The sequence below is a fragment of the Cyrtonyx montezumae genome, unplaced genomic scaffold (assembly GCF_038088225.1).
Source record: "Cyrtonyx montezumae isolate F1298 unplaced genomic scaffold, pur_monq_1.0 scaffold_1, whole genome shotgun sequence".
NCBI lineage: Eukaryota > Metazoa > Chordata > Aves > Galliformes > Odontophoridae > Cyrtonyx > Cyrtonyx montezumae.
Genome location: NW_027071825.1, coordinates 17514481 through 17528348, shown reverse-complemented (window position 1 = coordinate 17528348; position 13868 = coordinate 17514481). Strand labels below are relative to the sequence as shown.

At 45.0% G+C, this 13868-nt stretch overlaps 1 protein-coding gene across 1 annotated transcript; it reads right to left on the bottom strand.

Moving 5' to 3' along the window:
* Positions 1–644: 644 nt before the first annotated feature.
* Positions 645–12243, bottom strand: MFSD14A (major facilitator superfamily domain containing 14A). The gene is made up of 12 exons (XM_065742293.1): positions 12096–12243; positions 8602–8697; positions 7130–7192; positions 6428–6555; positions 5107–5221; positions 4453–4671; positions 4093–4206; positions 3589–3660; positions 3064–3176; positions 2799–2896; positions 2112–2275; positions 645–1035 (listed from the first exon to the last, which is right to left on the bottom strand). The coding sequence occupies exons 1-12, from the start codon at positions 12180–12182 to the stop codon at positions 829–831; spliced, it is 1476 nt and encodes a 491-aa protein (XP_065598365.1). The 5' UTR covers positions 12183–12243; the 3' UTR covers positions 645–828.
* Between the last annotated feature and the right edge of the window lie 1625 nt (positions 12244–13868).

The window sequence follows — 13868 nt, the reverse complement described above, 5'->3', positions numbered from 1 at the left end:
GTGACAGTCCTCAAAGGCCACTGTGTAGCACGCTGCTGTCTGCAAGGCTATCAGCTTATGGTTCAGTCTGGATTCAAGTTTTGAGGTCCTTGTATGATTACACAAACATCACAAGTATAGTGGTATAATAAATGGTATTTATGAAAGCAGAGTTTTAGAGCCAGTATTAAAATCTGCAGGCTCAAAACACCCACTTAATATTTAAACAAATGTTTAATACTACCATTTGTTCAAAAATAGAGTAAATGCACTTACATAAAAATAACTTTTACTGTTCAGCGAGCGTGCCTGTAGTTCTTGTATTAGTACAAACTTTAAAAAACAAACAAAAAAACAATAACTCCACCAAATGACTTTTTTAAAATAGATAATAGCAGTTCACCTTTCCCCTACTTGAGTACATTTACATTAAGGCATTGAATCGTCTGACCCAAGATTTTACAATGTTAAAATGGATGGGTCCAGATGGATGCCATGTGTCTCACTGAGGCAGTGTGAGCAGAACTAAAGCTCACCACCTTAAGGGAACAGTAGGACACATGCTCATACCTTCCCTATATGCTTTTGTCTCCCAACTAGAATGTAAAGCTTAATAGTAACGGTATTTCATGGCAAAAGAGATAAGTACTTCATTTTTTTTTTTTTTTAACAAAGAAAAAACATTATTTATTTAATGGCAACATCTTTGGATTTTTTTTTAATTCTTAGAAATTTCATGCAGAAAGATAATTCTTAAAATTACCTTAAGAAATTGTTTTTGATGAAAGTGGAATGTGTATCCCAAACTGCTGATGAAAAACGTCTATAAAGTCTTCCTAGATGCTTTTGTCATACGTTTGTGTCTTGCAGCAGTGGCTCTTTAGCTTCACTGGGAGCTTGTGGGCTGTGGGAATGGCTGTGGCTGCCGCAGTGCTTCTTCCAGCTGCTGGATCGCACCGTCAGGTTGGTGTGCTCAGGAATAAACAAGGCAACGAGTAGTGCCAGCAGCACAGAGCACGCCCCGAATAAGAATGGGGGCCCAGGAATTATAGAGTTCTGGGAAAAAAACAAATAGCATCAACACAAAAGATTACACCTTTAGCACTGTTAGTGTACTAAGATGGCAGAACTACGCACGTACTCTAAGTGGGAAAACCTTTCTTGTTACACTTGGTAACACGGCACTTCCCTGTGTGTGCAGCCTTTCAGAAGAAATCTGGACAGATGAAGCCCTAGCTTTAGAAGAAGGAACAAGTGATGTTTCCTGCTGCCTGCTAACTTCCTTTCCTAGGGCAAGTTTTGTGAAACAAAGTAACTCTCCAGCAGTTTTCTGTGCCTTTGAAGCTGGACATCAGCTTGTAGAGCGTGCTCCTCCTGGTGAGGCAGATCTGAATCTGTCCTGCTCGCATCCTCTCCCTGCTGACCTTAACTCTTTCCTTTCTCTCAAAATACCTTTTGCTGTTTTACTTCCAGACAGATGCCAGTACACACACATTGCAACTGTATGGAAGTAGTGCAGAGGAATTCTGCATCCTGAACAGTGAGCATTCCCACTGTCATTCCCTTTCACTGCCAGCGACAGACAGCACAGTCTCATGAAACTGCTGTTAACAAATAAAAGTACCAAAGAAAAGCAAAGTAAGGCAGAAATTTTGCTCTAAAATTAACCAGTTAGTAAGACACAGCTAGACTGCACTGAACGTAACAGCTGAAGGTAAGCAGTGCCTTATGCTGCTGCAGCCAGTACAGTCAGCTGCTGAAAATCAGCTGCTGAATTTTCATATTATCGGCTAGGAGCTAAAAAAATAGAGGGCTTTTGGACAGAAGGCTAAACACCACAACCACAGTGCAGAACATGTGAAAAGTAAATACAACTCCAGGGAACTGCCCAGGAGACAAGAAAGCTAGTACATCTGACTCCGCTCTTTTCCTTCTCTTTATAAGGGGGTTTTCTGTTGCCTCTGTTGGATTCTCTTTGAAAATACAGTACCTATTTAGTTAAAAAAACCACTCTGGGAGAGTGATCTCAGCAGCTCTTTTTACATGCTTCATTTGCAGTTAGCACAGTGGAACATAACAGCATGGTACTCAAAAACTAGTTCTGTTTTTGGAATCAGTAAGTAAAAGAATACCTGTTGTAAGTGGTATTGTGTGACGACAGTACCTCCTGACGGTGATTCAGGCACAGGGAGTTCATTCAGTTCAACATGAAATATGTAGAATATAAAGCCATACAGTGCAGGTCCCAAACCATTACATAAGCCTCGAATTCCTGTTATCATCCCCTGAACAACACCTGAGAACAGCAACATACGCAGTCATCCATTTATATTCATACTTACATAAATAAGCAATTCAATTCATTATGTTTACACTGGTTTAGAAGACCAACAGGAAGACTTTCCCTGGTGCTGTACCACAGGTGGCAATAAACCAAGGCTGTGGAAAAATGGTCCTATGGTATAGTCATGGCTCTCCTTCCCTGCCCCTGCAGGCCTACAGCGTGCCACGTTCATTCCGAGACCTTGTTATCAGTCTCACATGGCAGAGGAAGCACTGCACAACAAAGCAAAGCTGCGTCAAAAGTAATAAAGAGCGTATCAGTTTTGCTAAATATTTTACTGTGGTTAGGACTGGCTGAACGTTCTGCCTCTGGGACAGGACCTGACATGCAATATCACAGCCTTAACGCAGCTCGGATTCTTAAGGTCTGACTATGCCCAAGTGCCCGGGCTGCCAGGGTTAAGGATGACTGGCTGCATGCGTTGGGCTTCACAGCATCCTTTGACTGGAATTCAGAGGGTTAAGGGGACACGCACCTTGTTGGTCAGCATCGGCAGTTCGTGAAACCAGCGCACTTACAGCTGGGAAAGTAATACTGGACATGGCTGCAACAGCTCCTGCTGCCCACATCATCCTGCAGGAATTAAAGACTCAGAGTAACACTCTGTGGGGACGAAGTTGTGGATACGTATATATGTGCTCCGTCTGCACAGGTACACAAACGTAAGTGTCTCTCTTGGAGAAAGTTAAAATGCAGAGAAGCAGCACACTAATTGAGACGTTAAAATAAAAAATACGTACCAAGGTTCGGATCCAAAGCCGTACCACGCGAGCTGTAGTATTTGAAATCCTAGGCCCAGAAGGATGGTGTTTTTATTTCCAATGGACCGCATAAGTAAACTCAAAACTATTGTCTGACAGAGCAGGGAAAAACGTACAAGAAAACAAAAGCAACATTTTATTCTAAACATCACATACCTGCAAATAAATTAATGAATTTAAAAAGTTCAAAAACAGTATTCACCAAGCAGTCAGGAGCCTCACCTCTACTCCAAAGTAATAAACTGCCAACACTAGCAAGTAATACAAGCTGTCACCCTTTCTCTACACAAAAGGACTTAGTTATCCTAACACAAAGCACTTTGCAAATTAATGAACTACACTTATGTAGCAAGCTGCTCATCTAAGTTAGTTAGTTAAAGGAGGAGTGTTAATCAGCTGTCAGAAGCTCAGAACAGCTGCAGAAAAGGTGAGCGATACTTCTGGACCCGTAACATTACAGAAGCTCTCCAGAGCTGCCCAGTGAAATACTCTGCAGTAACTCACCTGTGCAATAATGGAAAGAATTCCAAGGACTGCTATAAATGCTGCAACACTTTCGGATGAAAATCCCATTATCTGCATGCACATACAAAGAATAATTTGATTACTGAATATGAAGCGCATATCATAACGTCACATGGACCAGTGTGAGAACAACCAGTGCAGTACTGACAGCACTCAACTGCAGCCTAATTCTCTTCTGCCAAATAAAGAACTAGAGAGGCACAAACAGAAAAGAAGTGGTTCCCTCATCAAGCAATAAAGCAGTCTAACTGTGAACTTCATCATCCAATCTAATTACACTATAATCCAACATAATTACAAAACATGAGAAACTGAATGCATTCATTCCTCTATTTGAAGAGAAAAGAAGTCCTAACAGCAAGAGTACTTAACAGCTGAAGGTTTTAGATTACACCTGACACCTCTACTTTTTATATTAATTCAGCAGTATTAGAAACCTCCCTGTAAATTTTCATGCAAATCCGTATCAGAAGGTTGATTTACCTGTCTGAGGTACAGGAAGAAGCTGGAATATTGACCTGCCTCTGGGAGGTAAGAGAGAAAGACTGTGATGCAGATTAGCAGCACTATTGAGTCCTGGCCAACCTTCTTCAAGGACTGTGGCAAGAAAAAAATGCATTGGAAAATATTCAATCATCATATTCAGAAAAAGTATATCTGATAAAAGATACTGAAAAGCACATCAACAAAGACTATCGGCAAAAGCAGCAGCAGAAGTGCAAGATTAACGTATGAGCTTTGCTATTTGTTTTTAAGCTTGAAACACAGGAAATTCAATCACTGTATTTTCATAAAAGCTCAGCATTTTCAAATATGAAGTCGGCCAGTATTTCAGTAACTTACTGCGAAAGGGTCAGCCTGCTCCCATGATATGGGAGCTCCCCAGGACGCCGGCCTCATCTTCTCTGGCAGCGATTCTGGTACAGCAACAAGAATAAAGCAAATGTCTAACAAGGCTATTGCCGTGGCCAGGACCACAACCAGGCTGTCTCCATACACTCGACCAAGGTAGGCACCGATAGCAGGGCTGGTAACTAAGCTTGCTGCAAAAGTTGCTGAAACCTGAAACAAAGAACAGTTGGTAAGGCTTTCCGTGATAGAATTCAGAAGCGTTATTACTTCCTTTCCTGACTTTCAGAATTCTGACTGTACACATGGGCAGGAGCAGCCAGAATACCGTGCAATGACGGTTCCAAAGTTATCCAAGGAAGATGGTTCACATTATAAAAACAGCAGTGTAGCTAATAATAGTGCGGGCCCCCAGGTTACACAGGCCAGCACTGTGATAACTCCAAGAAAGAGAGCTGCTAACACAGCTGTATTACATTTCAGGTAGAAGCACAATATTCAAAAGGAGGCAGGGAATTGGTGACTACAACTTAACCGTACTTCAGGCTGAAACTGACTTGCCAAAGAATTGAAAGTACCTCTTTTTTAAAAGATTTACGTACTAAACTGTTAAGTACTGAAAACAACAGTGCAAAAAAGCAACCATACCAAACCATAGGCCATGCTTCTTTCATGTTCCTGGGTTATGTCTGCTACATATGCAAAAACCACAGAAAACGTCACAGCAAAAACTCCAGAGACGGATATAACAGCGAAGTACCACCTGCAAAGGTTGTAAAAACATAATAATTCCAACAGCTAAACAGGAACAAAAAGTCACAGAATCCAAATACAGTTCAACAGTAACTGTCTTGTCCATCTTCCTGACAAATACTATGATGAACTTACAGCAGTTGCACAATTTATACAGTTGCTGAATTTCTTTGTGCACCAACCAGAAAGAGCATAATTCTGTGGTATGTACAAAGAGCTGTGCAATTCAATTCTTACAGGAAACTCAACGGTGGTGCCAATGAGACCAAAAGCAAGTCAAGCACTTGAGTGTTGTGGGAACATGGGCACCCAGAGAGCTCAGTGTAGCCTTATCTTTATGCTAGGCACTGGTAGGATGTCATTAGAAACATTAAGCTACACCCTGGAACCAGCTGCCCCCAGGAAAGGGATGCAGTATCCTCAAAGAATCCATGGGACAAGAGAGTAAAACTAAGAAGGGGTATGGAGCTACCTCAACAGCTGCCTCTGCCCTGCGTCACTGCAGTCTGTAATTGCAGCTCACACAGGTAGTCCAACAGCACTGAGAACTGTGACTCACGTGCTACCTGCAGAACACACATGCTGGTTAAGAGCTCACTGAACCTGCAGATGGTGTGAAAGCTTATGGCTTTTAAAACTAGAGAAACAAAAGCATAACATTGCAGTGACATTTTAGTTTACAAGTGGTTACTTCGTGTATAAGTTTTCCTTTCTTCTAGTTGGTTAATTTTAAAATGTAGCCACAATAAAGAGCCATAACTACCCTGGATGGCATTCTAAGCAGACGTGGCAAGCATGCTAAGCAGTAAGTGGCGCTAGGCAGGGCAGCAGCTCACACCGGCTACGTCAGTTTGCAAAGTTAGGGGAACTGAGTCAGTCTGCTATGACCAGGTGACCAGCCCGGTGGACCAGGGTAAGGCTGCTGACAGTAGTATATGAGACTGCAGCAAAGCCTCTGACACTGTCCCCACATCAGGAAGCAGCCCATGGCCTGGACAGATATGCTCTCTGCTGAGTAAAGCGGCTGGAGGGCTAGGCACAGACAGTGGTGGTGAGTGGAGGTGGCAACAAAGGCATTTTCCAGCCTTAATGATTCTATAATACAAAAGCTGAATGTTACATGGAGCCCAAGCAATATTTCATCAACAATACTACAAATGAGCATTAGATAATAACCTCAACAAGGAACAAATGAAGTGTGAAAGCATCTACTGACCATGGGCTGATCTTCATTAGCGGTATTGGTGCACAGGTGAAGAACACTGTTAGCAGCAGGAAGGACTTTCGTCCCCACACATCAGACAGGGCACCTATGAGTGGGGCACTGAGGAATGATAACAGGCCCTAAGGGAAATGAAACATTTCAGTCAGAACTGAGTGCTCAGAAACATGATAGCCATCCATAGCGCAACACTGATGGTGGGGTAGGCTTTATTTCTGCTAAAATTAATGACTACAGTGCAGTGCAAAGGCAACGTGGTCAAGCACTCCCAATCTTCTGCTCCATGATTGCTAACACATAAGTTGACTTTTAATATCTCAGAGCTACACAAAACTCAAGACAGAAGAGATCCACCAACACAAGCAGTCTTAGGAACTGCGTTTAGTTTTATATATTTGGAATTCACACGAACACAACTGAAAACACCCCAGGGGAGCAACGAGTTTGAACACCATGTGTCATCTGGCATCAGTCAGCAACCTTTTTGGTGAACTCAATGCACACGCCAAGCACAGAGAGTAGTACAGAAGTAAAATGACACATATTAGCTTTGTTGGCACTACTTTACTCTCACATTCTCTTTATACTATTAAAGCCATACTGAAAAATCTCCTGAATGTTTCTCTCATTGGTTGCAGTCATTTCTAAATCCCATCCATCATTTACCTGAAACTGTGATTACTTTTGTCACCGTACCTTTACTCCCTGAATTAGACCATTCATTAGAAATGTATGTTTTGGGAAGGTTTCATGCAATACCTGGAAAAGAAATTTGAACACTGTTACTTACACAGTATGACCAATAAATACAGCTCATCACACGGCACACCCACAGCACTTCCTGTTTGCATGGATTATAGGGAGTTATTTATGCAAAATTAACCCACACAAAACTAAGGAAAATCAACTCAATAACCATTATTTTCAGGTTAACTATCCAACAATTTAGATAGAGGACATTTATTGAAATCACACAGAAAGAACACTCCAAATACAGTAAATCACCCGCCTCACATAAGCAGAATTTATTGAAAGGGGGGAAATAGCTCAGCAGGCTCCTTCCCCATTACTGCTCTGCAAACAGCAGTAACAAAAGTGGCCTTCAGGGTCCTGTGCTGATATTCACCACGCATCACTGATAGGTAACATAGCGGAGCGTCCCTTTCAACAGCAGGCATGGTCTATCTGTATTCTTTTAGTTGTGAAATACCAAAGTGTGCTCTGTAATCTCTCATCCAACTCTGAGGTTTTCGCTTTACTTGATGGAGGCCTCAGTTCTTTCAACACTTTGGGAAGCATTCATTTCATCCAAGCTCAACATGTGAAATTTAAGGAGAGCAGTACACAGAAAACCCAGAAAACTATTTCAACCTGAATTCTCCATACACTACTGCTGACTGTAGGAGGGTGGACAGAGGACAACAACACTCTGAACACTCTCCCAGCTCAGTGACTACAGTCAAGCTGGGCAGGTAGAACAGGCACTGATCTGCAGTCTGACTTGTGTTTCACCAGATGGTTTCCATTCAGTGGCTGACATAAAGTTATATCCAAGAGACTGCTCACGGTTAACAACAGCTTGCCGAACTGCACCAAGATTGCATTTCAGGTGGAGTTTGCCTGGAGATCTTTAAGTCTTTGTTCCATCTAATTAGTAAATACGTGTCACTTAATAGACAAAACTCAAACAGAGCAACCACGTAAGGATTTGGTACAAACGCAGTGTTACGAATTGCACAGGGAGGCTGTGCTGTAACAGGGTCTGCTCTGGAGCTTCTTTAAAGCATAGCTATGTCAGCCAGGAGCTCCCTATGTACACACACACCTGCAGAATTTTCTGAATTACAAGTTGTTTTGTTCCTGAGCTTCTAATGTGCCAATGTTCTGTAGCCTCACAAAAGAATACGTTCATTGCTGTCCTTCTGGTTCTGAGTCAGAAAACACATGTAAGTGTCAGCACTGTTCTGTGCAAACAGCTGTCACAGTGTTATATTACTTTAATTAAATAATTTTGAATTTCTAACTGCACAGAAATTAAAAAACTCTTTTCACTTGCGTAACAGAGCAGCTCAATGACACACAATTTTCATTTAACTCAGGTATTTGGAGCCTCTGCAGTAGTTACACATCTCCCAAACAGCAAGAAAGAAGTTAAGCACATCACTTACCACCAGAGTGGGTGCTGTCAGGAGTCCCCAAGCAAAAAACTCCAAAAATATCACTATCACAGCGTGGTAGACACTAGGTGAGCCTATTCCCTGGGGCTAGAACAAGAGGAAAAGCAGGTCATTAAAGCACCTGACAAGCCGTCACAATCACGAGAAATGCATCTGAGCACTGAAAACAGAAGGGCTAAGAAATGAAACCAAACTCAAAACATCTCCGTGGAGTTGCTCAATGTAATGTACGGAAGTGCCTAAATGCTCTGTGCAATACAAAGTGCACTCTCAAAGAGAAACACAAACACTTACACTGTCAGTCTGGGAAACAAAGGTGCTACTCAAAGCACAGACACTCTTTGAAGAACTCTTTTTTTTTCCTTGAGAAAAACATGTAAGCCTGTGTAAAACATGTAAAACAGTGCTGCATGGAAATCAAATTCTCACAATTTCAAAACATGGCGGTATCCACACTGAGCTATCCTATCACCTCATCACCTACTGCCCCAACCAACACTGTAGCACATCTGTTAGTAAAAGGCACCACAGCTGAGTGCAGAACTTTGAAAACTCCAAGAAAGAAACTGAGACAGTAACTGCCAGAAGCAAATCTCAGGAACAGGACTGACAGCTTTCCAATACTGCTAGCAAGGGACTTCAAAGAGATTAAAAAAACAGATTTAAAATAAGAAACTTCAAATTCTTTGGTGATTTGATATAAACTGAAGCAGCTTTGGATGACAACAAGAGTGTGAGTGGGATAACCTGCTCATCTCATACATTCTAAAATACTAGCAGTGCACTAAATAGAAGTACTCAGTATAATAACTCATCAGAAACCTTAAATGTATTAAAGTGCAGCCTTAGCATCCACTGCCCCAGCTTCACCTAAAGACAGTCTGCTAACAGTGGCAGTGACCTGAAGAGAGCCAGCACTTCCACTGAGCAAACATACATCCCCAAGTCCTTGGTTCCTCTCCAAGAGGCTGAGGGGGCCCTGAGCAACATGTACAGCTAATAGATATATAACTATAATAAGCAACATGTAGGAACATCTGATGGGAGGAAGGAAAGATGACACATCCTGGTGTCGTCATATGTGCTCAGTGACAAGACTAAAGGAACAAAATAAAACACAGCAAGCTGTACTTAAACTTTAAACAAAGCAGAAACAGTTCACCTAGTGAGGTTGTGGAATACCTGTGCCCCAAATCCAGGTGGACACAGCCCGGCACACACAGCTCCAGTGACTCTGCTTGCAGGAAGCCATGGGTAGCTGAATTAGAAGTCACCAGAGCTGCCTTCCAGCCTCAGGTACTACACAATATTAAGGTCCAGTTTGGGAACATCAGAGTCTTTAATTACAAAACGTACCTAAGTTATCTTCAGCTTTTCTTTCCAGATTCCAATTTCTCTCAACAGAAAAAAGATAAACCTTCTGAACAACTATAGGAAATAAATACCAAAAAGCCACAAAGACCATTTACCCCTAAAGCTGGGAAAGATCACAGTTTTAAAAAGTAATTGTATCAACAACTCTGAAGACAAGCTAGAAGAGTACTGCCACACTCTGCTATTTTTCTATCCCAAACCCTCTTCAGTAAGCCCTCACAGAGATCTCTCTGCTATTTTTTCAGTTTTATTCTCTTATTGCAGTAAATTAAGTCTTCATAGTACAGAAAGTGGCTATAATTATCTGGACTTCCCACCATTCCTTGCTCTCTCCACCCACAATCCTTATTTTAGTTTTGGATTACAATTCCATGCAGCTCTGAGCAAACCGTAACAACCTCAGCTGTGTGCCTCAGCCTGCCACGGGAAATCAGGTTCGCTCCTATCTTCCCTAGATGGATGGCTTTCAAGACCCCACATCCCTCCACTAGCTACCACATAGCAGTGGTGCTGCAACAAACCATCCCGTCCTTCCAAGCACTACAGGTCAAACCGATCCCCATTCTGTCAAAGCAGTGCTCTCGGGATGTTGCCACTGCAGCGGCAGAAACAAACACCCAGCAGCACCTGGATTGCTGGCTTACACTGCTTTCGTTTTCTATTGCCAGTGCCCACTTCACACAGGCACCGTTTCTTGTTCTTAGCTACAGGCCCAGATGCCAGAACCTCTATAAGCAATAGAGTGGCAAACACCAAAGCACAGGGATAATCAAACATACACCCAATCCCACCAACGCCAGGCAAGGCGAGGAGGTGAGAGGGGCAGCAGCAGGAGAGGCTGGGGGCAGCACAGCTCCGGTCCGCACAGGGACCACAGCACAACCAAAGAGACAGCGAGCAGCACCGCATGCTGCCCCAGCCTGCAGCACCTCGCTGCAGGAGCCTGTCCTGACCTGCAGGGCCAGCTGAGGGTTCAAAGGGACACGGGGTGGGTTCTTCCCCTTTTGCTTATTATTTTAACCCCTCTCTTTGAACATCAGGATCAGTAAATAAAAGCAATGATAAATTAAACTAAGTTCCTCATCAATAAACTATTTACCCCATGACAGTCCTTTATTAAGTAGCCGTATGCCCTCACAGGCAAGAGCCGCTGAGCTTGCTTTGATGTGAAACAGCTTCAAAATAAACCGACCAGGCTGAAAACTGTACAGTCAGATGCCAGATCAATGAGTGGTTTGCTAATTGCAGACATCCAAGATGCAGGCCCTTTTCATTTCCCTGCTTCCCATCGTGTCTGATAGCACAGGCTGGGCAGACAAAGAAAGCAGGAAGGCTGGGTACAGAAGACAAGACAGGACATTCCAGCACTGAGCAACAATGGCAATCCAGGCATAATTAAGTTCTTGCTAGTATGACAGAGGTGTCATACCATGTAACTTAAAAAGAATTTAACGATCTTTTTCTGTTTCTCAGCAAACGTGAGCTGAAAGATTCAGGGTGCTTAGAAACACACCGTATCTTAATCAATGATGGATCGTTCCACAGGGAAATAATTCTGAATCGCACTGTTATGTAATACCAGCCCCTCTGCCCAAAGGGGCCCGGAGCAGCGGCACACGTGTGCCCCGACACCTGCCCTCTCTGCAGCACTTCCACGCGCACAAAGCGAGGGCCCTGCGGCCCGACGCGACCCCGCATAACTTTCTCGCAATACTGACGTAGTATTAGAAGGGTACGCATCCAATCTGCAGCACTTCACGGCCAAATAAAAGCCCAGAGGCGGCAATACGCTGTCATGACCGCCGCTGACAGATAAGATGAAGATCCATCCGCAGCCGCCAGAACGGGTGCCGGGCTCCTAAGGCCGCCCTAACGAAGAGCCGCGCGTGCCTCCCCGGCCCCCTCAGGTTCCGCGCGCGCGTACCACCGTGTACCCGCCCGCTCCTCGTGCCGAGGCCGCACGGGGGAAGCGCGGCGCGAACCGAACGCGGCCCCGGGCGCAGTCCCACTGCATGGCGGCTCCGGGCGCGGCTCGAAGCCCGCGGGTCGCCCCGCGACGGCACCAACACCCCCACCCCCGCCCCCCCCCATCCGGCCCCTCCCGGCCTCACCGTCCCTCCGTCCTTAATGATGATCTTCTTGGCCAGCATGATGCTGCGGTTCGCGGCGCGTTTCTTCTTCTTCCCCCCCTGGGTCATTTTACCATCCCCGGGGAGGGAGCGGGGGCAGCGCGGACCCTCCCCACAGCCGGGCCTGCCCGTCCCTCCCGCGCGGCCGCCGCCACCCCTCAGACGCGCGCCGCCATCTTGTCCCGCCGCCCCAGCGCAGCGGCCGCCGAGCATCACGCGATCGCCCCATTGGTCGGCACCGGTCACGTGAGCGCAGTGCGCCGCCTCGGTGCCGAGCCCTTCGGAGCCGCCCGCGAGCGCCGTTCCCCGGCCGCGTCAGGGACGGCTGTGCGGCACGTGGCGGCCGCCTGCAGCACGGCCCTCGCTCCGGGAGCACGAGGAAAAGGGGCGGCCGAACGTGGCGCTCAGGTGCGCCCATGAGGCACGCGAGGACGCTCGCAGGGCCACAGGATGGAACCGCAAAGATAACCTGTCTCACAAATCCGACCTGCAGGCATTCTGCTTTCCTAACGTGTCACGTCTTTAACTTGGCTTACGAAAGATTTAATAACTATCATCAGCTGGCCAGCTCCCCCAGGGCACTACAGCCACTGCTGGAGAACATCGTTGAGAAACATGTCCTGCTACTATTAACTGATCTGCAGCTTCCTTATCTGCTGCTGTCTGGCAGCACGAACCGCAGCACCATCCACACTGTCACCGCTACAGCCCCAGACCTACATGCAGCTCTGCCTCCGCCCCGTAGCAGTGTTTTCTCTGTGTTCTTCCATGGAGCATTTTCCCCACTCGGTCCTCCACCTTCCATCCCCATTCCCACCTGTTCGTGTATCCCCAGTGCCTATGACAGCCCCATTTCCTCCAAAGCCATGTTCCCACATTCCCCATGCTGAACAGTAGCAGTGATGCTGACCTCCACCCTCAGCACAGACCTGCACTTTCCCTCAGTTGCAGCACAGGCAGCATTACATTAACTAAGGGCCACAAATCTCCTGCCACATAAGCTCATCTGGGCTTAAGACAAACCACTACCCTTAAGACAAAGCATCATAATGCAGCTTTTATCCTGGTGTGTCATGAGACAAAGCCCTCATCAGGCCCATGGATTCACTCTGGTCTCACACAGAGACGCAGGCAAGCAGCAATCCGGCTCAAGATGCATAGAGAGGACTTACTGGTCTACCCACAGAGAGACTACTATCTATCAGTCATCTGTTACAAGTCTTAATTAAATTATGTCACGTATGTGACAATTCTGTGGAAAAATCCCATGCTCCACAGTTTCTCACTCCATAGAGACCTATGATTTTGGCGTTGTTTTAAGTCCGCTTCTTGAAAAGAGTGCTGACACATTTTGGTGGGCACATCACATGCAAATACATGTCATATGTAAGGAATTAAAGGTTAAACAGGTTACCACAACTAGATGTCAGTAAAGACATTCTGTGACTAGACTGATTAAACAGCTGTTTTTTCATCCATACATGTACATTAGACCACGCTCTGCTACTGATGTCGTTATGCAAAAATAAATGCCTATTAAGAGAAATACCAAGTTTGCTTATGTAGATGGACCAGATGGCTTTAGGAAGAATTCCTAGATTTAGAATTCGCCTCAGACAAATAAGACTTACTTTTACTGTCGTGGAATGTCACCCACCACATACCTTCACACTGCAAACTCCACTTCCTTACGTAAATCCCGACACAACACGCTCTACCACAATTTAACCAAGACAAACTCCTGACAAACATTTC

Coding starts and splice junctions, on each gene's coding strand:
- MFSD14A (XM_065742293.1), bottom strand. CDS start 12,182: ATGACCCAGGGGGGGAAGAAGAAGAAACGCGCCGCGAACCGCAGCATC. Junction 6,556..7,129: donor GTCTAATTCAGGGAGTAAAG/GTACGGTGACAA, acceptor CATTTCCCTTAG/GGCCTGTTATCATTCCTCAG. Junction 2,276..2,798: donor TGCCGATGCTGACCAACAAG/GTGCGTGTCCCC, acceptor TGCTGTTCTCAG/GTGTTGTTCAGGGGATGATA.